A 25,365-nucleotide genomic window follows, 5' to 3' on the forward strand; every position below is an offset into this window, starting at 1 on the left:
TTGCCCTATTTTTTGGTGTTTAGTGTATGCATTATGTATCCTGCAAAGAGATAAATATCCATTTATACCACTATTAAGGATTTTGTAATATTTTAAAATTTTCTAGTAAGGGAATCTCTTTTGTTTGGTCTATTGTGAGTTTATTGTTGTACTTTGGTTTTCAGGGATCCTGGACATACACTAAATATAAGGCCATTGTGGAGTCAGTCCCTACCCCTCCCTCCTCTACCTCGGTTCTTTTATTCACAACTTTTAGAGTTTAAACAATGCTTCTAAAAGTTGGACCAAGATACCATGTATTTTTAAATGAAATTAGATCAGTTTTTTTCAGTTTTCAGAAAGATATTAACATTATCTCTAACTACTTTTCTATAAATTTTCTTAAGATATTTTGTCTTGGCTGTTCCCAAGACCAAAATGAATGAACAAATTGCTAACAAATATTTCCATAAAATTCAGGAACAGCTTATGAAGCTGATCTTTTATGGACACATTGTTGTTGAGATATTCTATTCTATATATGACTACAAATATATATATATATATAAAACATCTGATATCCTGGTAGAATATTAATAGTCTGCAAGGACCATGGAATCTAAGGAGTTTTATGACTTGCAGGTGCTCTTTAACCTAACAAGTTAAAGAAGAAAGAGTTGAGATATTGGTCTTCAAGAGAAGTCACCTCTGTTGCACCCCTATCGCTTAAGGCTGCCCAGGCCAGTACTGCCTTCTGCTTCTTAGGTGTAAGCAGGTCTGTTTCTAAAAATGCAAGGTCAAGCCAGACTCCATGCATTTTGATATAGACATAATTTTACAAGTGGGACTTCGATATCACGTAAGTGGTAGCACAACTAGTACCATTGTTTGCATAACCTTCTGAGGAATGGCCCAGAAATTTAATCATTATTTGTGAAATCTGAGCACTAAATAGCCTGTTTATGATATGATTTCTGGACTACGATTCATTCCTAAATTAGTGATTATCCATGGAGACTCCCTGCAAAATTGTAGAATAATCAGGAACAAAATATAAAATAAATTTGATTTGTTCTACCTGCAAATAATTGGATTCTTATTTTGTGCTGGGTCCAAGCTCTTTAAGTTTTTGCAGTAGTGAAACAGTGGGGAATGACTGCCAAATCCAAACAGACCCAGGTGTTTCTCGACAAGTTAGAGGCAGATCAAACCCTTGCTAGTTCACCATTTTGAACAAATTTTGTTCATTGCTTTTGTTTACAAAAATATTCTCTCTGCCAAAGAAAAGAAAAAAGGAATTTTCTTGCAGAGCCAGCATTCAAAATTACTCATTATCTCCACAAGAAATCCTAATGTAACCCAAGAACTCTTACATCTGTCTATTAGAAATCTCAAATTGTCCTGGCTATGAGATCCATGTTCATATGCATTTTGCCAATGTTTAGCATCTGTATCTAAATAAAAAAAAAAAAAGAGGGAGATTAACTTAAGGTTTTATTAATTGTGTGAATTCTATTTTCTCATTCTATTACCCAAATGTGGAAAATGCATTCCAGATTTTTATGAAAAGATCAATTAAGTAGTTTTTACAAAACATTGGCATTAAAGCACCACAGCACATTCCTTCAAACTTGACTGAACTTCACAGAAAGATTTTTGGATTTTTTTTTTTTTTTGGTTGTAAAAACAGCATTGCCAAGATCTTTACAACTCAGGAGGGAGCACCCTCCTCTCCATTATCTTTTCTATTGTTATACATTTGGAATATTTGCTTTTATGGTTTCCTCATGGAATATAAGCCTGATTTTATCCTTGAAAAAGGATTACTTCTCAAAAGATTATATTTGAATGGAAATTTTAGGAAGTATATACTTTGAAGATCTCTCAACTATTCACTATCCCACTCATGTTTTGCTTTAAAAAATAAATAAATTAAATGTATCCTCCACAAATCTGTTTGCTTCGACTCATAACACTATATAATGATTAGAGATTCTGACTTGTTTTTATTAAAAAGACCTTTTAAAATACAATGGTCTTTATAATTGTTTAAATATGCAATGTGAATATTTGTAAAATATGAAAGAACATAAAGAAAATGAAAATCACCCACAAACCTACCACCCAGATATAATTGTTATATCTGTATATTTCTTTCCTCTGTTTTCTGTCTCTTTACTTTCACATACATACACACGCATGTGCACACACATTTTGAAACACAATTCAAATCATATTGTATATATAGTTTATATCGGCTTTTTGGCTTATAATTTTGTTGCGAGCACCACTAAACTATATATCTAAAAATGATAAAGATGGCAGGATCATGAATTTCTCCAGAATGCATCTCCCACCCTCACTTGGGTATCGTGATCACCTGCTACTTTCTGCTCATCAGATCTATGATGTTGTCAGTGTAGTAGCCCAGCATGGTATTCTTGGGATAGTGGACTGATGAAGGCCCCTGCGGACAAGTTGTGACAGAGACACATAAAATTACACTTCCAGATGAAAATAAACTGGCTATGAATGATCTCTGCTTATTGGAATGAACAGACAAGAGTTATTCTGGAAGAATTCCATCTGGAGGAATGAACCTCAAAGGATTTGATGGATGAGAACACTCTGAGCAAAGCCATAGAGATAAGCAAATGCAGGATATAGAAAGTGATTGGTTGACTAACTGATACATTCAAAAATATTTGTTGAGCACCTATTAAACTTACTTTGCTGAGTTCGTAAAAGAGAGTGGTAAGATGTGGCTGAGCCTTAAAGGACAGAATAAGAAAATGATACTTCATTCTGAAGGCAATTGTAAACCACTTGAAGGTTTTTAAGCTGGACAGTAATATAATTAGAGTTGCTTTTGATGAAGATTAATCTGGCAGCAGAGGCTAATATTCCAGCCAGGAAGAAGCACTGAGAATCTGAACTAGAGTAATGACAGTGAAGAAGGAAGGGAAAAGATCAAGAAGAAATGGTTTGGAGTCAAGAGACAAAACTCCACATTTTGAGTTTGAGTGATTGAGATCAATAAGAGAAATTATGAAGTCAAGAGGAGGACTTGGTATTTGGAGCAAGGTAATAATAATAATAGCTGATGTTATCAGATTGAAGCACTTTGAGGGCAGGGACTGCGATTGCTTTGGTTCACACATTTATGCCCAGTGCTTGGCACAAGGTGAGTACTTAATAAATATCCGTAACAAAACATAATTCTAGATGTGACTGAATTGTCATATCCACCCTAAGAAGGTATAATTATCCCCCATTTTTTGCTATCAATTCTATTTTTTATTTTGAACTACCTCAGGCATATATGAAATGCAGGGAATAATATAATAAACATTCATATGCAGAGAATACCTCAGCTGGAGAAACAAAGCAATACAGATATTATTATTATCTCCATTTTACAAGTGAGAAACCTGAGGCTAACAGTGGTTTAAAAATGTGTTCAAGGTCACAGCTAACACATCCCAGAGCTGTGATTTGAATGTAGGCCTGGCTGCCTCCAGAGCTCCTGTTCTCAACCACACCTTGTTTGTGACATTGATGGCAGATCTGAGTGGGGGTACTCAGCAGGTAGAGGGAAATACAATATGTGATATAATTTAGGACTAGAAATATTAATAAAGGAATTATGGGCATAAAGGTGATGTTTGAAGGGAGGGCTGTCAAAAGGTAGTAAATAATATTAATGGTCTAAGGACAGAGACGTGGGCTTGAGCGACGCATCTTCTTGAAGGGAGAACAAAATATAAGAAACAACTTTAAAACTTTGCCTGTTCACAGAGTAGGGTTTTAAATGCTGGCCTAGAGAGTCCCTTTTGGTTCCTAGAAAAAAGGCAGAGCTGCCTACAGTCCATGGAGTTCTCCTTTGGTATATTTGGCATAGGGCTAGGCCAAAGAAGACATCGTACTTTTCATCATTGAGTTTATAAAAATCCTGAAGGTGACGATGCTATTTTTTCCCAGGCAGAATCCCAAATGCAGCTCTGACCCTATCATAGTGGATATCTAACATTTTCTAGCTGAGACTGGGCTCATTCGGAGATGTGTACCCTCTTTTACACAGAACATGGACCACTGAGGTTTACTAGTACTGAACAGGATTTACTGTTTTGTAACCATTAGCAATACTACCCCCTAAAGGAACATTTCTTGGTTTCAATGCCAGATCAGAAGTTTTAGATGCCTCAGGAGAAAAGTAAGTATTCCAGAAAAAGTCTTGCAAGTTTTTGATAAGTATCCAAATTTCCTCAGGCCACTGAAGATTACAGGATTTTGGGAAAGTTCTCAGTTAATATCAAGTTTTTATTTAAAAGGTCCTATACCAATCTTATTTACAACTAGAATATCTGTGTGATAAAGATTTCTTTAAAAAGTATTCTTCAGAAGAAGTTTGGTAATATACAATAATGTAAATTATGTCTTGGCATATGATGTGTACTTAGAGCTTTTTAACAACATTATCGACTCCTTTGAAAAAGATCAGAAACACAAGTAGATACAGTATATTATTTTGACTCAGATTCTCCTCTATAAAGTCATGACAGACAAGGCTAGATATTAAACTTAATTAACCTTTAAATCTCAGTGGCTTTCATGCAACAACCACAAAGGTGTTCTTTCACTCAGAGGAATCTGCTGTGACTGCTCCCTTCCAAGGAATGACTAGCGGAAATAGTCTATTTCTTCATTCGTTTCAACCTAATGCTGATTAATTTTAGACCATAGTCATGTGATGTATTTAAGGTGATTTACCATCATTATATTCTCTATTGCCTCAAGAGTTGTCCTCCAAATACCGAGACCAGGAAAGAGAAAGCTAAAGGGCCCTACACAGAGCGTGGTGAAAAAGTAACATGTCACTTCTCACTGTCCACTGGCCAGAACTAGTCACACGGCCCTACCCAAGAATAACAGGGTTAAAAAGACTAGTCTCCTGTGTGCCTGTGAAGGATAGGAGGATTAAACATTGACATATACAGTCATATCTACCATCTTCATAAAGGTGAAAATCAATGAAACTTGCGATGCTGATGACAAAATGAGGACAACCATGATGTTCCTTGGCAAGGGCAGTCATACGATGAATATGCAGGTAACGAGGTCCTAAACCTATTTTGCTGATAGTGAAAATAGTTTTGTTGAAGTATACCTATTTTCCGTCCAGGATTCACAAATACCAAATAAAAATAGCCATTTCCAATACACTAGGTAGTGTAAATCTGGGTGTGGATACATCTGCAAATTAAGTAGTGTTAGAAGAATAAGTTTTTTCTCCCCTTCTCACTTCTTATTTCTGGGGCCGGATGGAAAGATTTCTGCTCTGTGAAGACTGAGCATCCATGGAAATGTCCCCTGGTTCATTCCAGGCACACCAGATATCAAACTTCAAGAATTAAGTACATGAATCTGAGTCTACCCATTATTTTCTGTGTAATTAATATGGAAAAACTAAGAGGTGGATCAATCTCTTTGAGGCTTCTCTTGGCATTTCCACATGCTCTGTTGTCATCCTAGTTTACTTTTCATTTCTTTGGTGTTATCTCTATCACAATCATAGGACTCAGTATCTTTTTCCTCCAAGTGTCCCTTCGATCGCCCAGCATCTGCCATCGTACCTTGGATATGACCATCGGTCAATTAATATCAATGTTTCTTAGGTAAATAAATGTCTAGTTTCACTTTTTACCCTACTTGGGATCAATTTTTTTAGCCATTTCAATGTACTCCAAGTCTCTTCACTTCACTGGCCCTCCAACTTTTGCTGCTTTGTTCAATCTCTTACCCTGCTGGGTGGTGATTTGGAGAAGCAGTGAAATTTGGGGATCTGAGGCAGTGTAAATATCAGAAAGTACAGAATGGCTGTCAGAAGACACAGTTTGTGATCTAATAACCTGAATAGTGATGGGAACTGGGAGACAAGTTAAGGAGGATTTCTCAAAAAACATTAGATCAAACTACAATGTTTATAGAGATTTCTTTCCCTATTGCTATTTTATTTCTAGTTTGTTGTATGTTAATTTATACTAATAATCTAAATATAATTCTTGACTCGTTTTAACCTAATGTTGATGTTATAGCTATGATTAACAGATGTATTTTTTAACTAATCTGGGAAATTTTTCTTATCATTAGGCTGTTTAAGTTTTTTGGACTTCTGTCTATTTACCTACCAATTACTGTTTTGGGTGCTTAAAAAACAAAGTGTATGCTAATGTGCAATAGGTCAGAAATACTTTATGCAATTATTCACCAAGTAAATTCTTGATTAGTCCACCAGTAGAGGGATGGAAGAGCCCTGAAAGCACATTATTCAAGTATTATTCAACTACTCAAACTGTATCCCTCCAAATAGATATAGGATTCATAGTACTGATGGAATTTGAAGACAAGCTACCTTTGAGACCAGTGTTGAGTAGGGATCAGAGTGCTCCAGACTCTATTCCTGGCGTTCTTTAGTAAGGAAGAAATTAGAGCCTTAGGTCAATTTTGTCATATGTCAGTTGATGGGACTTAATTGCCTCGCAGAGTGGTAGGAGGATGAAATGATAGAAAATATGTGAAGGAGGTCTGGGAATTTAAAAGTGTAACATTTATTTGGAAGGCTGCGATGTGCCTGCCAGGCACCGAACAAAAAGAGAGAAAAAAATCAGTCTTTATAGCCAAAGAATTTACAATCCAGCCAGAAAGACAGGTAAGAGCTAGGAAAAAAATTGATTAAATTCTAAGAACTATGTACAGTTTTAAGAATTTTTAGTTATGGTGGAGTGTTGTACACCTAGCGTTGCAAGGAAAACGGTGTGTGTCTGAGTGTGTGTGTGCGCGCGCGTGTGAGTGTGTGAGTGTGAGGCATGTATTCTCTTTGGCTTTTCCCAATGGCTTAATACTAATAATGGCAAAAACTACTATTAATAACATAAATGTGAATACGATACCATATAATAGATGGTTTGTCTCTATATCTTCCAGTTCAGTTAGAGCTAAGTGAAGACTGCAAATGAGCAGCCAGCACGGTGCCAAGGAAAAGCGTCTCTTTCAACAGTTCCAACATTGTCGTTGCAGGTTGATGAGAGATGCTTGACTTAATAGAGCACCTCCTAAGGGGCTAACACCGTTGCTGTTATTTCCACCCTCATTCCAAATGCTATGCCGGCTGCTCATGTGCTGAAATATACAGACAGCCCACTAGGCCGTGCTGGATCTGGAGTGCATGCGACAGCCTTTTTTCAGCTCTACCCTGAAGTCCCACCTAGGCTGGGAGGCTCTGGAGGGAAGCCGACCGGCGTCTGGAGCAGCGCGTATTCCCTATCTCTCCTCCAAAAGGCCACACCCAATACAAGGCCTCTATTGTGTCTGGAGGAACAGACTCCCCACAGTGTTGCGATGGCTGCCCCCTTTAAAAAGGAGCGAGCGGCTCTCGCGCCAGTGACCTCAGCCAGAGAGGAGGCGAGGAGGCTGCAGGCAGGGCAGGTGGCAGGAGCTCAGAGACTCACGCTCTAGGGCCGCTCGGGCTTCTCATGCCCACGTGCCCGCCTTGCGCGGACGCCGCCGCACCTGGAGGCGGAGCCAAGCCCCGCAGCCACCGGCTCCCGGTAGCGGAGTCCCCTCCCCGCGCTCCTCCCGCCACGCTGTGCATGCGCGCAGGTGCGTGAAAGCGCGTCGCCCAGTACCTTGCAGACGGGGGCCCGCCATGGAGCACATCCGCACACCCAAGGTTGGTGGTACCCGCGCGGGCGGAGGAGGGAGCAGGAGGTGGGATGCTGAGCGAGCGGGAGGCCTGGCTTCCCTGCGGGGCGCTGGCCGAGTCAGCACCAGGAGCGAGGCAAAAGGAAGCAGCGTCTGAGCATCTCCTGGTTCGCTGTGAGCCTCATATTTCTGCTGTTGCCTCACAGGCCTAGTAGCCTTGACTGCTGCTGCATCTAACCTCATGTCCTTGGGGTGCGCAGTGGACATAGGGGTGGACAGGAGAGAAACCCAATTATCTGTTAAGCAGCGGGGCTGCTGATCTGCTGATAAACACTCCCTTCTGGTCTTGCACTATGTTGCTACTGCTTTTTTTTTTTTTCCTCCAATTTTAGTAGTTGAAAGAGAAACAAACCTTTCTAATGTCAGGTGCAGGGAATCGACTTATGTGCAGGTGGATTGAATGCACACGGGAAGTTCGTTGAATCTAAGGGTTCAAACCCGCCCAACTCTCCCTTCCGCTTCCGTATCATCAGGCTATCAGCCGCAGGGGACCGTACACGGGGCAAATGATCAATAATCTCTGTAGGTTGAATGGTATTATCAATCTTTCCATCTCATTGTTTTATCCAGCCTATTCCTTTCTTTGGAGAGAAGGATGCAGCTTATAGATTCATCCTCTGGTGTGCTTTAAACAACACCAGATTTTGCCACTCGAAAGCGACTGGTCCCTGATCATTCCAGTTAAATAACCTTGGAAACCACCGCTGTACCAAACTTTCCCCTCATAGTTGTACTAATGATATTCTTTAGAGTGAAAAGGATGATCAGCATTCTTGTCTAATAAAAACTCTAAACTATTGAAAGAATGTATTTAAAAGCCTATTGGCTATTTCCTGTCACTACCACCACAGCTCCTTGGTTTCCAGGATGATCTCATGCTAAAAATTTAGGCCCTTGACAGAGTTAAGTCGAAGCTGGGTCTGCATGGTCAGAAATTAGATAGCCCCAGGGATCCCACTCAGCCCATGGGGGAAGGGGTGCATTACTTTGCTGTAAGTCCAGTAAGAAGAATTCATTTTTAAATACTGGATTGGTTCCTAAGTACCTCTTTGTAAAAGCAGCTTTATTATTCTCTGATGTCAGTGGAAGAATAAATCTTTTAGTTTGCTAGAGAGTGTCAATTTTAGCAGTAAATTTAAATTGTATTGCTTTTGCACGATGGAATTAAATTGTTGCTTCACAATTGGGAAATTGTAAACGTTAAAGAGAGTGCCATAAACCACAAGGTAGGTGGCTCAAAGCTTTCAGGGTTTAAGTGGTGCTAAATAATTTATTCCGGAATGATGAATTTAACTCATGGATTCTCTCTGCCCTTGCTAAGGGCATCCTTCCTTTGTCATGATGAAGGGAGCCCTTTATAAGAATGATATCTGATGTGAATGTCAATAGCAAGAATGATAGGGGGACATGGCGCTGGATGCTATTTTCCTATAGAATATGATTTCGAGGAGTAAATGCATTTTCTAGTCCATATTCAAACTTACTCTGTGCAAAGCCATGTGTGTAAACCTGAGCGACAAGCAATATTCTCACTTATTCTTCAACTATTTTCCATAAATACCTTCTAAGCAGTGCAGAACTTCAAATCAGAAATCTCCTATCAGGAAATGGAAAGGAATGGGGGTGGGGAAATGGAGAATTGTCTGAAATGTCATTGAATTGAGGGTCATTAACATTTAGGGTAATACAGGTGGGAAAAAAACTACAGAGTTTAGGTGAATGCAATTCATTTATTCATTCATTTCATCCCGCAAGCATTTGAGAATCTTTCACATGCCAGGCTCTGTGTTAGGTCCTGGGAGCACAAAGCATCAAGGAGCTCCCTCTCTGGTAGGTGGGGCAGTTGTATATCTAGAGACATGTCCAAGGGACAGCAAGCAGGGAGAGGAGAATGGATGGAAAATAAGTTCTACCATAAAGAGTGAGGCAAGCCTTCTTAGAAGAGCTGAATCTTAACATGCAAGGAGTCAAGGAGGATCAAGAGCATTTGACAGCTGTCATGCACTTATATAAATATGATGTATTGTAATAAATCAACTACAGACTCAAAGAAACTGAAAACCTTAACAGCGATAGATAGAAATGATTTCTTGAGGCTAAACATCTCTTCATTTTACATGTTTAAGTACAAAACTAATTTTCACAGTATAATTAAAGGAGAACGAGACCTCTTACAGAGCATGCATTGCAACATGTATAATTATTGATGGTCATATTCATCTGTATTATTTGCTTCTATTATACTATGGGGGTGCTGAATAGGTAGCTTGCCTTAGACTTCATGATTTCATGTTCTGAGCGGCTTATAAGAAGTATACCCACTGTGGGTTTAAAGTGGTATTTACCATGTGGATAACAGGGTTTTATTTTAAGAGGCAGAGAAATGAATGCATGTACAATTGCTTTCCTACTCGAGTGAAAGTCATTCATTTACACATTGTAAACTGTGTGATACCCATCACAGCCTCTGTGTTCTACTTCAGTCTTGGGAGGACAGTTTAAGGAGACAGATGCACACGAATAATCTGTAATGCTTTGCACATATTTCTTTCTCTGTGTGTGTGCGTGTTTAATTGAAGGTTATAACAGAGTATGCTGAGCAGGGTATTTCTCTCCCAGAATGGTTCCTCTATAGAAAAAAAAATATTCCAAGGACAAGCTAGTTTGCAATTGGTTTGAAGTGAGGACACCAAGCATTACCTGAACTCATCACAGTGACCTTTTGGGGTTCTACTTCACTGTCCGGCTTTTTTACCGCCTGAAACCTTGCTGGCAAGAGAATACTGTGCAGGAAGATTGGGGATAATTTGGGTTCAAGTACTACTTAGACATGTGAAAAGGTTTCAGAGCTCCTGGAAGTAGCCTGATGTGCTTGTAGGATTTGGTTTGGTACTGGATTGATGTTCATGTGTTTAAGGAGTCTGGCTAAGTAATCTCTACTTTTTGTACTTTGGTCTTTCTAGAAGACATTTTTTCCACATGTGTAAATCTGAGTTGTAAAATAGAGTCTGATGACCTTCAGAACTCCAAAAAAGAACTCGAAAATGACTTCTGGTCTCCTCGTTTCCTCTTTGCTCTTATCTAATCTCTTCTCCACAGAGGGAGCCTAGATGATGCTTTTATGACCCAAATTGATCGTGTTATTTCCCTGCTCAAATTCTTGGGTAGCTTCCCTTTGTACCCAGATATAAAGTGAGAATCCCCAGAGTGGCCCATAAGGCCCTGCCTGGACTGGACAGATGCCTGTTTACTCCCTCAGCCTCATTCTGTGACAGTCTTATTATTTAGAACCCAGCGATCACCACTGGCCTCATGGGTTTTCAGATGTGACAGGTTCTTTCTTGCCTCAGGACTTTTGCACTGCCCTTTCATCCTGGGGGTACTTTTATCCTCACTCTTCATCTGGCTAACTCTCTCATCTTTCAGATTAAATATATTTTTTCTCAGAAAGGCTATTACCCAGTTCCTCATCTAAATCAGATCTGCCTGTTATATTCTATCACAGAGCCCAGTATTTCACCTCAAGCCCCTAGTTATAAGTTTTATATTGATTTGAGTGATTATTTGTTTAATGTCAAGCTCTCCTACTAAGCCAAGAGCCCCGTGAAGGTGAAGATCATATCTTGTTCGCCCCTGTGTCCACAGCGCCTAACACAGTTTCTGGCACCAAGTAAGCACACGGTAATTAAATTAATAATTGAATAATAGATGACATAAATTATTCTCAATTTTAACACTTCAGTTTTTGGTATTTGCTCTAGTAATCCAAGCCTCGTATGCAGTACACCCACGATTAAGTACAGTATTGTAAATCTCTAATAGTACTAGTGTTAAGTACTTGTCAATATCAATATATTATATAAAATGTACAGCATATATATTAAATGATATATATTTTGAGATAATGTATAGCTTTAGTGAGATCAAATTCAAATAACATTCACCATTTCAGTCATTGTAAGTGTACAATTCAGTGTTTTTTTAGTGCATTTACCATTTTGTGCAACTGTCACCACTGCCTAATTCAGAACATTTCATCACTCCTAAAAGAAACCCAGAGTCTATTTGTAGTCATTTCTCATTCCCTCCTCCAGCCCATGGAAACCACTAGGCTACTTTCAGTCTCTATTAGATTTGCCTCTTCTGGACATTTCATATAAGTGGAATAATAGAATATGTGGCCTTTTGTGACTTGCTTTTTTTCTGTCACTTAGCATAATGTTTTCTAGGCTCATCCACATTATAGCATGTGTTGGTACTTAATTCCTTTTTACTGCAGAATAATATTCCATTCTATGAATATACCACTTTCTGTTTATCCATTCATCAATTGATGGGCATCTACGTTGTTGACAAATTTCGATCGTTATTGACAGTTATGAACACTCATATACTTGTTTTTTGTATGAACATAATTTTTCAATTCTCTTAGGTGTACCCTAGAGGTGGAATTACTGGGTCACATAGTAAGTAACTCTATGTTTAATTTTTGAGGAAATAGAGATTATATCTTTCCAGAACCTAGGTACTTTGGAAATAATTGTTTAAGTAGTATGAATAGATAGGACTACATCAAAAAAGAATGTAGATTTCTATTGTTATATAATTTCATAGAAAAACAACCCAGTGAGCATGAAGTTATACTTTTATCACTCCAAATTCACATCTAATTTGTGCTACGCCCTTTTTGCATAGTCATAAATAGCATGCTTTTTCCTCTTTTTGAGCTTTTGCCCAGCATTATTCTGTGTATATATTTTATATTCAGAAGTCATCCACCTTTCATTGTTTTAACTATTGCATGTTATTCATTTGACTAACGATTAGGGATTTGTGAAAGTCCCTGCAACAGTCTTCTTATTGTATATCTCCTAGAGCGGAATGACTGAGAGTAGGGACAGTCTTATAAGGGTTCTTATTACAAAATATCTTTTAGATTTGAAAGCCTCTCATATGGCCTTGGGTTTAGGCAAATTTGTAAGAGTCCCAGAGAGCAGAAGTAAAGGGTAGGGATTGCAAAGGAAAGTGTCTTGGCTCAACATAGAGAAGTTCTTTCCCACAATTATGTGTGTTTGTATAAGAGAAATTAGTTTATCTCTTAAAGAATAGAGGTGTCTAAGCAGAGGCTGGATGATTCATCAGAGAAGAATGGATCAGGCATCCGAGGGGACAATGAGTTAGAATTGTGTGTGAATTTCCTCTCAGCCAAGTGTCCAGCTGCCCTGTGATTCATACTTAGGATGCAGAGAACTCACTGTGACCCTTGATAGTCCACTATGACCATGGACAGCTCTAATCATTAACTTTTCCTTATATGTAGTCAAAATCTGTCTCACTGTAGTTTTTAGAAATTGGATCTATGCCTGTCCCTTGGGATATTGCCCAATACATCAACCCTCCTTCCAAGAAGTGGCCCTTCAAGTATTTCATTCAATGCTGCTATCTCCCTAACCCTCTCCTCCGACCTAAGTCGTTAGCTTATTAGCATCGTCTGCTCTGGCAACCAAACAGTGGCTTGTTTTTAAATCCCTTTACCATCTCTCTTATTTTACTCAAGGAGTTACACAAACATATGGTTACCTTAGAGTTGGTTGAATCGTAAGAGAGTAAAGTTTGATAACTATTTTTTAATTGTATATATCATCACGCCCCATCTCAGTGGTCTGGTGAGCCTGCTATGGAAAAGAAGCCCTAGCTGTCCCCACACATTGTGCTGTGAAGTTATGTTTCCTCGGCCATTTCTTTGGACGTGAAGTATCTTACACTTATCTTTGTTGAATATTATCTCACTGGATTTAGCTTATTGCTCTGGTTTTGGATCCTGATACACATCTGTTATTCCTCTCAGTTTGGAATCATTCGCTAATGAGCTTGCCCTCTATTACCTCATCTGTGAACTTATCCCAGAAAGATAGGGAGATGTGATTTCTTAGTGACTTAAGCCACTTGCCCTCATTTCCCAGGATCTTGATTCTGGTAGTAGATTGACTAGTTCTCTCAGTTTGATGCAATCTACCATTTGACGAACTCGCCCTCCATCATCTCTCCAACGAGCTCCTTCGAAGAAATGCAATGATGACTGAGTGAATCCATGATGTTCTTGCTGACTGAGAGTTTCCTTTTCTAGGTCCATACAAAATTCCATTAAATAAACCATTTTAGAATCTTGCCTAGAATTAATGTCAAACTCACCAACTTAAAATTACAAAATTCCGTACCCCCCATTTGAAAATAGTGATCTCGTGTGCAAGTTCTCTCTGCGATAGAGTGCAGTCGAGTCCTGAGAAGATTGGCTCTTTGTCGTTCACTGCCAGTATACCATCTGCACTAAGTGTTCTCTCTTTATCTTCATGTAACAAATAATTTCAGGTTATAAATGTATATTAATTTTGATTCTATATTAAAATCAATGTAGAAATTACCACTTAATATTTGAGTATATTTCCTTCTGGCTTTTCTTTTTCACATGAACACTCAAACTTTTTATTTGTTTGTGTAGAAATTTAGGATCACGCCATTCAATTTTGTAGTATGCCTCTTTTAACTTACCATATTGTAGCCTTTGAAAATATGCTCTTAGAGGACTATGTGATTTTTTAATCCTATGGAAATGTCTTTATAACATTAATCATTTCTCCATAAGGCTATTACAATAATGTTATGATGAATATCTTGTTTATTAATTATTATATGCATATGTGATTAGAATAGAGCCTGAATGAGTGAATCCTTGATGTTCCTGTGTCACAAAAGATGAACAAGTTTATGGTTGATGTACACTGCCAAATGACTTTCCAAAAACATTATATCAATTTTCATAAACAGGGTATAGCATCTTTCTCACTGTACCATTGCCTTATTATTCAAAAAAGGTTTGCTGATTTAAAAGCAGACATAACCTCTTGTTATTTTATTGTATTTTTAAAATTACCAGTGAGGTTTATTTGTTTCCAAAAATACATTTATTGACTATTTTGTTACTTTTGTGAATTGTCTATCTTTTCCCATTTTAATAATTGGTCATTTTTATGTGTATAGTATGCACATATATTTAATAACAGCTTTTCTGAGAGAGAATTCACATGCAATAAAAGTAACCCTTAAAGTATTCAATTCTGTGCTTTTTCATATAGTCACAGAGTTATACAGCCATCATAATTATCTAATTTCAGAACATGTGCTCACTCGGAAAAGAAACCCTAGGCCCATTAACAGTCACTCCCCGTTGCTCCCCGTTGCACCACTCCCAGCGACCACTAACTTGCTCTCTGTCTCTATGTTTTTGCCTTATCTGATTTCATATACATCGAATCACACATTATGGGGGTCGTTTGTGACTTGCTTTTTTCACTTAGCATAATGTTTTCAAGGTTCATCCAAGTTGTGGCATGTATTAATACTTTGTTCCTTTTTATCCATTCTATGACTATGCCATTTTAGTATCCATTTATCAGTTGATGGACATTTGTGTCGTTTCTGCTTTTTGACTATTAGGAATAGTGCTGCTATGAACTTTTGTGTACAAGTTTTTGCGTGGGCATATGTTGTTATTTCTCTTAGGTGGAATTTCACTTCTCTAAGAGTGGAATTGCTGAATCATATGGCAATCCAAAGTTTAACATTTTGAGGAACTGCCAAATTGTTTTCCAAAGTGGTTGCACCATTTAAAAAATCTCCCCAACAATGTAGGAATGTTCCAATTTTTCCATTTTCTTGCCAACACTTGTTATTGTCTGTGTGTTTTATTTTGTTCATCCTAGTGGATGTGAAGCGGTATTTGTTGGGTTTTGATTTTCGTTTCTCTAATGACTAATTATGCTGAATATCTTCTCATGTGCTTACTGACCATTTGTATATTTTCTTGGAGAACTGTCTATTCAGTTTTTTTTTTCCATTTTTTAATTGGGTCATTTGTTTTTTAATTATTGAGTTGAAAAGTTCTTTATATATTCTGGACGCAAGTTGCTAATCATGTATATGACTTGCCAATGTCTTCTCCCATTCTGTCGGTTTTCTTTGTACTCTCTTGATATTGTCTTCTGAAGCACAAAAGTTTTTAATTGTGATATAGTCCAACTTACCCATTTTTTCTTTTGTCACTGTGCTTTTGTTGCCATATCTGTGTAAATATTTTTAAAAGAATTTTTCTGATTATAAAAGTACTGTATTACAGAAAATGTAGTTCAAAAGAAAAGAAAGAAAATAAATCATGCATAATTTCAACACCCAGGAAAAACTGCTGTTAACTTTGTATTGCCAGCTTTTTTCTTTACATATAAATAGAAAATTAGGGCTGTTTTCTCTCTTTCTCTCTACATGTGTGTATACATAATTTTAGGGGGTGAGAACCCAAGTTTTATATGTCATACCATAATTTTTTTTTTCACTTTATTAAACAGTCTTCTTAAAAGTGATTTGTCATAACTACATGGTCTCACACTGTACGGATGCATCGTCCGTTATTTAGTGTTGGGAGACAATTCTCTGTGGGTCTTAAATGTTTCTGCACTTTTGTTCTGAACTGTATTTTCAATGATGATTTTATAATGAACAATCTTGAAAGATAGAAATAGTTTCTCTATCAAGAGCAGAGGGCAGATCTGTTTGCTGTCCAGGATGATAAAGATAACATTTTCTTTGGGGACGGAGATTGGTCAGGGTTGCTATAAGCAGATCTCTTATAAGACTAGCTTTTCTTAAACCCTGAACTCTAAGTTTCCTCACCAGTGAGAGGGATCCGGTCTGCGTCCAGCAGCCGTCTGGGCTGCTCCACGTTGCCCTTAAACTCAGAAGGTGTGGGGGAGCTGATGCGAACATGGAGCTCATGTTCCTTGTGCACTGTGAGTAATAAAGTCCTTGGTTTCTGACTCAGGAGTCCTCTGTGTTCTGTCAGCATCAAGAAAGAGAGGGAGGCTAACTTGTTGTGTTGCAAGCAGGATAAATTCTCAGATACTGCATAGCTCTTGACAGTTAATCCCCTAGTATTTGATATTTAGTCTCTCTGTTTTGTCACTATAATAAATAACTGTGATAAACATCGGTGTATTTAAATTGTCGTGTAGCTCTCTCTGTTGCCTCAGAATAAATTTCTAAAGTGATTTTCAGGTTCCTTTTTATAGATATATTAAATATTTTTTATGACTTCTGATTTCCTCTAGAATTGTCTGCTAGCAGTATAGCAGAGGAACTTTTTTTTTTATTCTTGAGACTGATACGTGAAGTATGGTTTCTTGTTAGTTTATATTTCTTTGGTCATCAGTGAGATGGAATCTATATATATGTTTATATCTATTTGTGGCTGCTTATAACAATAGCAGTACAACAATAGTACTGATGAAAGAAAATCCTTAAATAACATCTACTATGTGCTAGGCACTCCATTAATTAGTCCTCTCAGTAACTCTTTTAGGTGAGTTCCTATTTCACAGATGAGGAAACTGAGATTAAATAACTTAAGTTGATCAGCTATAAGGGGCAGAGTGAGGATCAAAATGTAGAATTCAGGGGGCCTGTGAACTTGGATGGAAAACAGAATTGCATCTTTTCCTACCCTCTGTCTGAGAGTTAGTCTTTTCTTCAGTTATGAAGGCAAATCACAGTGGCAGTGATAATCAGCTTTGTTGCCAATGGAAACCGCAGATAATTTCATAGCACGTTACAGCTGTAGCTCTTAAAAATATCTCAAATTATGGGGCTTGTGGACCTAGCACTAGATCTTGTTATTTATGAGGAAGAACGTATTACATCACAAATTTGTTTAATTTTCAATCTGAGAACTGTTTCAATAAAATCGATTTCAGTGGGGTGCTGGGGAACAGACAATATGGTTTCAAGCTCCAAGGTTTGTGTTCTCAACAACTACACTATCTTGTGTTTTGATGTTGAGAGTGGGAGACAGAATGCCCTTTGGGTTCTCAGTGGTTTACAGTCCCAGTTCAGGCCTTCTGCTGTTTGGCTTGTATTCTTGCCAGAGATGAATGGGCTGCCTCTGTATTATCAAACAGTCTCATTTTTCTTATTTTTGCAATTTGATTTTATCAGAAGAACCAAGCTCAGCCTTTTGTTTGGATTTCGATCTGTCTAAAGACAGATTATTGCCAGGTTGTGAGAGAGTATTTCATCGCCCAGTATCTAACACTTCAAAAACAAGGCAGATAAGTTTATTGTAGTAAAACAATCCACTTAGAAGTATAGCCATGGCAGTTATATTTTCTTTATTTTCCAAGTAAGAAATAATTGTCTTAATAAAAAATTACAGGAATCGTGCTTAAGCATTCCTCATAAATCATCCACACTTCTTGAATTCCTTACTTCTAGTAAATTTAGCAAAAATTTAAAGTCTGGTTGTCGAGCATGGTGTGGGTGTATAGAACATATAGTGTGTCGTGGAACTTAAGAATCCATATTCATTCATTCACATATTCAAGGTTTATATATAAATGCAGGTAGCCGCCAGATGGCTTTCTAATTAGGGGGATATAGACTGTATGTGTGGTAGGTTTGTGTGTGGTAGAGAAAATGCTATTAAGAAAAATAGTGAGATACAAGGGGAGAGGAAGGATGTGAGTTGGAGTGAGTGAAGATTTTTATTTTGCTTATGATGATAATACGGCCTTCCTTATGACATGACTGTTGAGCAGAAACCTGAAAAAGCCGGGCAGCAAGCCACTGCATATCTAAGGAAAGTAAAGGGAACACCTAGTGCGAAGGTCCTCAAGTAGGAGCGTGCTCGGAGTCTTCAAGGAATAGCAGAAAGACAGCGTGGAGCAGAGCAAGGAGTGGAGTAGTTACGAGAAATGACGTTGGAGAAGGAGCAGGGGAGATTATATGTAGACTTCCACTCTGGGCGTGAAGAGATCCGCGGGAAGGATCAGAGCTCTGACTAACAGGATCTCAGGGTGGAGATGGGAGGGTAGCCAGAGAGGGAAAGAGGGAACCAAGGGAATAATAGCAATGGAGGTGGGCATAAACCGCATATGTTTTCAAAGTAGAGTGGTGGGGATTTACCGATGGAGTAGATAGGAGAGAAAAAGAGGAGGCAAGGATAATGCCAGGGTTATTGGCTCCAGCACTGGAATGATGACTTATTGAGATTGGAACGACTAGGAGAGAAGATTGGGAATGGGGTGAAAGGGAATCTGGAGCTCAGTTTGGGACATAGGAATTTGAGATGCCTATTAGATACACAGGTGATTTCTTTAATAAGATCTGTGTATTCCCTTGAGGAACTACAGAATAGCCATATAAGAATGACATACTTTTTTTTTTAATAGGGCTATTTCTTTAATATCATATATATTTTATAAAGATCTCAAATCCTTTAGAAAATAGTCCGATGTAATAAATTCAGTCAATAAACACAAATTCTGGAAAATATTCTCTTAAACTATTTGTATGTTAGGTCACAGTTTCCTATGGATTTCATTGTTTTCGAGAACTGTTGAATATTGAATATTTTATTATGTATTTCTTTCCAATAGTTTAATTTTTGTTCTTTACCACTTCCATCTATCACCTATCAAGATGGACTGTAAACAAATACATTTTCCGGCATGAGAGGAGTATAATATGTAAAGGCATGCGGGGTGGTTCCTTTGTAATATGAAAGATCCTGCTTTTCTATGTTTGCTCTGGGTCAGGTATTTGCATCTGTTTTCAAAAAGCAATGTAAACACTTAAAACTCAACAATAACAAAGAAAAATCCAGCAACTCAGTTCGAAAATGAGCAAAGGACTTGATTAGACATTTCTCCAAAGAAGATATGAGCAATAGGCACATGAAAAGATGCCCACTATCACTAGCTGTGAAGGAAATGCAAATTTAAACCATGGTGAGATTTCATTTCATACCCATTACGATAGCTGTTGTAAAAACAACAACAACAACAAAAACCAAAACAAACAAACAAACAAAAAACGGAAAATAAGTATTGGCAAGGATGCGGAGAAATTGGAACTCTTAAGACATTGCTGGTGGGAATGTAAAATGGTGCAGCTGCTATGGAAAACAGCTTGGCAGTTCCTAAAAAGTTAAACATAGAACTACCATATGACCTAGCAATGCCACTCCTAGGTGTATGCCAAAAAGAATTAAAAACAGGGATATTCACAGATACTTATATGCCCATGTTCATAGCTGCATTATTCACAGTAGTTAAAGGGGAGAAACAATCAAAGCATCCAGTAACAGATGAAGGAATAAACAAAATGTGATATATACATACAATGGAATATTATTCAGTCACAAAAAGGAATGAAGTTCTGATACATACTACAAGATGGATGAAACCTTAAGACATTTTGCTGAGTGAAACAAAATAGACAAAAAAGGACAAATACTATATGATTCCATTTATGTGATGTATCCAAAATGAGCAAATTCTTAGAGATAAAAATAGAATAAAGGTTACCAGGGATGGGGGTTAAGGAAAATGAGAGTTATTGCTTAATAGTTGTAGAATTTCTGTTTCAGGTGATGAAAAAGTTGGAATTAGTGGTGGTGGTCATACAACATTATGAATGTACTTTTCTGTCACTCAGTTACATGCTAAAAATGGTTAAAATGATAAAATTTATGTTGTGTATATTTTGCCACAATAAAACAAAGCAAACAAATACATTACCTGGCATGTAACCAGGGCTCAGTTAGTATTGAGTGAGTGAGTGAGTGAGTTTGTTGAATGAATGAATGAATGAATGAATTCCAACTATGCTTAATTTGGCAAATGTACATCAACTATTAACATGACAGTGGGAGGCAATGTGGCTCTGAAATCAAGTGCCCAGAGTTTAAATTCATACTTTGCCACTTACTTATTAGATACCTTGTTTCTTTTTTACTTTTGGCATAATTTTTAAAAATGAGAAATAGTTCACATATCATGAAATTCACTCTTTTAAAATGTACAGTTAAGTGAGTTTTGTTACATGTTGTATACACATCATTACTATCTAATTTTACAACATTTTTATCACCCCCAAGATAAACTTCATACCCATTAGCAGTCAGTGCCCATTTCTCTCTCTCCCCACTCCTGGAAACCACCAATTTACTTTCTCTCTCTACAGATTTTCCTATTCTGCGCATTTTACATAAATGAAATCACATAATATGTGCCATTGTGACTGGCTTCTTTCACTTATCATAACAATGTCAAGATTCATCCATGTTGCAGCTTATGAGAACGTCATTTCTTTTATCGCTAAATAATATTCCATTGTATAGCTACACCCACATTTGTTTATCTGTTTATTATTTGATATATGGGTTGTTTCCACTTTTTGTTTACTTGAATAATGCTTTTATGATGCTTTTATGAACAGTTATGTGCAAGTTTTTATTGTGTGTTTAAACATGTTTACAGTTCTCTCGGTTATGTAACCAGGGTTGGAATTGTGGGGTCAAATGGAAACTACATGTTTAATCTTTTGAGAAACTAACAAACTGTTTTCCAAAGAGGATGCACCATTTTTAGTCCCAACAGCAATGTATGAGGGTTCTAATTTCTGCATATCCTTGCCAGCACTTGTTGTCTGTTTTTTTTTTTATTAATAACTATCAAAATGGGCAAAGCGATATCTTATTGTGTGACTTGCATTTACCTGATCGCTGATGATGAGCATCTTTTTATGTGCTAAGTAGCTATTTGTATATCTTCTTTGCAGAAATGTCTATTCAGATTCTTTGCATATTTTTAATAGACTTTTTAGGGCAGTTTTGGGTTCACAACAGTATTGCGCAGAAGGTACAGAAATTTCCCATATACCTCCTGCCTCCCCACAGATGTAGCCTTCCCCATTATCGACATCTTGCACCTGAGTAGTGCATTTGTTACAATTGCTGAACCTGCAATGACCCATCATTAATATCCAAAATCCATAGTTTACATTAGGGTTCACTCTTGATGTAGTACATTCTGTGGGGTTGGACAAATTTATAATATCATGTGCCCACAATTATAGTATCATACAGAGTAGTTTCACTGCCCTAAAAATCCGGTGTTCCCCCTCTTCACCCCTCTGTGTCCCCTAACCCTTGGCAACCACTGACCTTTAGAGTGTCCTCATAGTTTTGCCTTTTCTAGGATGTCATATGGTTGGAACCATACATTATGTAGCCTTTTCAAATTGGCTTCTTTAACTTAGTCATATACATTTAAGTTTCCTCCATGTCTTCATTTTTCCTTTGGTTGCTTGTGCTTTCAGGTGCCATATCAAACAAAAACAAAAAAGCAAATGAACAAACAAAAAACATTACTGAATCCAGGTCACAGTGATTTACACTGTTTAGGTCTTTGATCCATTTTGAGTTAATGTTTATGTGTGGTGTGAGGTAGAGGTCCAAATTCATTCTTTTGCATCTGGAATTCCAGTTGTCCAGACACCATTTATTGAAAAGACTTTTCTTATTCCATTTAGTTGACTCAGCACCCTTGTGTAAAATCAATTCACTGTAGGTGCATAGACCACAGATGCATGGATGCTTAGTTCTACCTCTTTGACCTTCATGTTTGTCTTTAACTTGTACCACACAGTCTTGATTACGTAGCTAGGTATATGATCTTGAGTCACTTGAGGTCTCCCAAAGCCTTGATTTTCTCAACTATAACTTGTTAGGAGACTAAATGAGGGAATACTTTTAAAGCGCCTAACATGGCATTTAGTACATTTTAACTGTTTTTCTTTTATATCGTTATCACCAAAGGAGGTGGTCACAGGTTTGTGTGCTGAAAGAACTGCGAAATATGAGAATAAAAAGAATTATCTTAATCCAAACATTTCGTTTGACTTACTTCCCCACCACACCGTCAACAAATTGAAATCTTTTTTCTCTGAAGGCACCTGCAAAGACTGGATTTTAGGAAAAATGTCAAATTTTGCTCAGAAAGCCTCTGCAGTGGCCTATGTTCCCCAGAAACAAAGCCTCAGTAACATCACCCTGGATTCTTAAGGGAGAGTCTTTTTGGAGTGGACCTGTGAAAAAATTGAGAAACACACTTTTTTTTTTTTTTCAGTGAGTGAAAGTAACACAGTAACCTTTGTGCCACCATGAAAGCTTTCAAAAGGGATATAATTAAGGTATTATACACCTGGAAACATTAGTGAGGAATGATCACGACAGGAAACTGTAACCTCTTATGTATGTACACTTGATTTACTTATTAGTAAATTAGTAATTTTTTAACATTTCCCATCGAATTTACATTATTAACTGATTCAGTTTGGTTATCACTTCTGTCACATCTCTGCATGCAAAACAGTGTCTGAAATGCTTGTTTTCACAGAATAGATAACATATATTTTCTCATCTGTATTTAAAGCTTATTTTTATTGGTTTTTCCATTCTGAACAGGACAAGCTGTGAAGTATGCATGAAATTAAACCTCTTGAGCAAACACCCAGGATTCCGTGACTTTGTCCCATGCGATGGTTCAGTTTTTTATTATATTGCACTCAGAGGGAGTCCAAGAAGCTCATTTTGTACCGTATTTCTTAGGCCAGGAACAGTCTAAACTATTTTTTTTCTAGTGCCCTTTCCCCTGCTGGACAGCTAGTTGAAGCCTTTGGGAGTAAAAGTACTTCCCAGGACATAAACCCAACCCTTCCTCCCATAGCCATTTAAAATTGTTTAAAAATAACCTCCACTTAAAATTTTGTGGCAAGCTATGACAACTTTACAAAAATTGTATGTTTACTTTTCTCCTTTTTTCATTTATTAAAACATTTTTTATCAGAGATTCCCGGAGAAATAAATTTATTGCCAAGCTGTGAAAGAAAGCTTCATTCCTTAGGGCATGTAGCGAAACACAGTCATCGAGAGTGCTGCAGGTGCCGTGGGCATTGAGGTGAACTGTCCGGCCACTGTGAGTAGTGGTGGTTTAAGGAGGGGATTCTGCCTTCTTGAGCTAAATGGGTAGATTCAGAGACACTACCCATGCACTTACTTACTTGTACCTTAAACAAATGTTCCTCGAATGCTTCCTGTATGCCAGGTACTGTTTTAGGCCCTGGAGATCCAATGGTGAACAAGACAGACAGGGTCCCTAGTTTCATAGAACTTATATTCTAGGAAAGAATTAAGCAACAAAAAATACTATTTAAAAAAGTACTACATATATTTTTTTCCCTGTAAGCCAAGACCTTAGAAAGTTTTCCATTTTTAGAAGATGACTTTGCTAGATCCTGCTGCCCTTCACCTGTGAACCTTCCAGTTGCTTCCTGTGTTCTGCGGAGAGAAAGCCAAAGTCCTAACATTGTCCTGAAAGGCCCCGCAGGTCACCCTGGCTGCCTTTGGCACCTCACCTCCTACTCCCTCCACTCACACTCTGGTCCAGTGCCTACCTTCCCATAGACCCTTGAACATGTCAACGCAGTTCCTGCTCAGTTCCTTTCATGTGCTGTTTCCTGTGCCTGGAATGCTCCTTTCTCAGAGTTCTTCATGGTTGGCTCTCCCACTTACTTTGGTTTTCGACAGAAAGATCCAGTCATTTTATTAGAAAGGACTTCCTGGGCATGCAGATAGCCTCCACACCCAACTGCTTATCCTGCTTTCTTTTCCTTTCTCACACTTTCTGGCATGTTTTTTTGTTTGGTTGTTTTTTTTTAAGTTGGTTTTTTGTTTATTGCCTATACCCTTGCTCAGCCACCCTCACACAGAGAGCAAGCTTGATGTGACAGTGGCTTTGTCCTGTCCACAGCTGTACTCTAGTACCCACACTGGGCCTGGCACTGAGGACAGGTGCACAGCGAACATTCCTTGAATAAATGAATAAAAGACATGGTTTAATGTGATGTTGTGTCTAAGCTTCAGTATTTTTCAATAGCCTTGTTTCTTATTCTTCTTTTTCCTTTTTTTTTTTAAACACAGTTTTGCTAATATTTTATTGATTCAAAAGCACTTTACAAGGAAATATAAGTATAGCTTCCAATAAGAATGTTATCCCTGGACTTGGTCCAAGCTTACAGATTTTAGTTTTGCAAGGAAACCCAGGCTTTAAAGTTTAAAACATTGTCACCAAAACTTTAATCCCAAAGATTCTCACAATACTTATTACAGCTGACAGCATGAAAAAAAACTGCACAGTAACTCAAAGTTCAGCCCCACAGTGTACCCTTTAACTGGCAGGACATTGATATCTTGAAGAGTCTTAAATTTCTAAATAAAGAATGTTATGAAGAGCTATGTATTCATATACAGCAACCACACAAGGATCTTATGACCTAGAGCAAAGACAGACTAACTTTCTTGAAACTTCTCAGATTCTACTCCAACTGGGCAACCTCTACCCAGTGTGAAGACTAATTAGATTGACCAAAAAAAAAAACCCCTCCAATCTAGTTTAACGGTGCAGCTTTTATTTTTACCTGCTGGCTTGAGTTCACGGCAGCTTTTAAAGACTGTTTGTTCAATTGCAGCTGCATATTATAACCCAGTTATGGAAAAAAGTAAAGGTCTTAGTTCCATTTTAGTTACATGGCATTTAGTTTTCACTTTTGCAGATGAAACTATTTTTTTCATCTCTGTTTCTTGTATTTGCAACATATTTCACAACTGAATGTTACTAACCTTGTTTGGAAATTCAAATTCAATAATAAAGCATCCCTGGTTAATCATACCTGATTCTA

General features: G+C 37.7%; 1 protein-coding gene across 2 annotated transcripts in view; it reads left to right on the forward strand.

Annotated features, from left to right (window-relative positions):
* Window positions 1-7,450: 7,450 nt before the first annotated feature.
* The window catches only part of MTMR7 (myotubularin related protein 7), an 87,755-nt gene continuing 69,840 nt past the window's right edge, over window positions 7,451-25,365 (forward strand). For both annotated transcript variants that reach the window (XM_039839312.1, XM_039839310.1), the window contains exon 1: window positions 7,451-7,708. In XM_039839312.1, the coding sequence (XP_039695246.1) occupies window positions 7,685-7,708 (24 nt within the window). In that variant the 5' untranslated portion in view covers window positions 7,451-7,684. The remainder of the gene's footprint in view (window positions 7,709-25,365) is intronic.

This window comes from Pteropus medius, unplaced genomic scaffold (assembly GCF_902729225.1).
Source record: "Pteropus medius unplaced genomic scaffold, Ma_sr-lr_union100, whole genome shotgun sequence".
Taxonomy (NCBI): Eukaryota; Metazoa; Chordata; class Mammalia; order Chiroptera; family Pteropodidae; genus Pteropus; species Pteropus medius.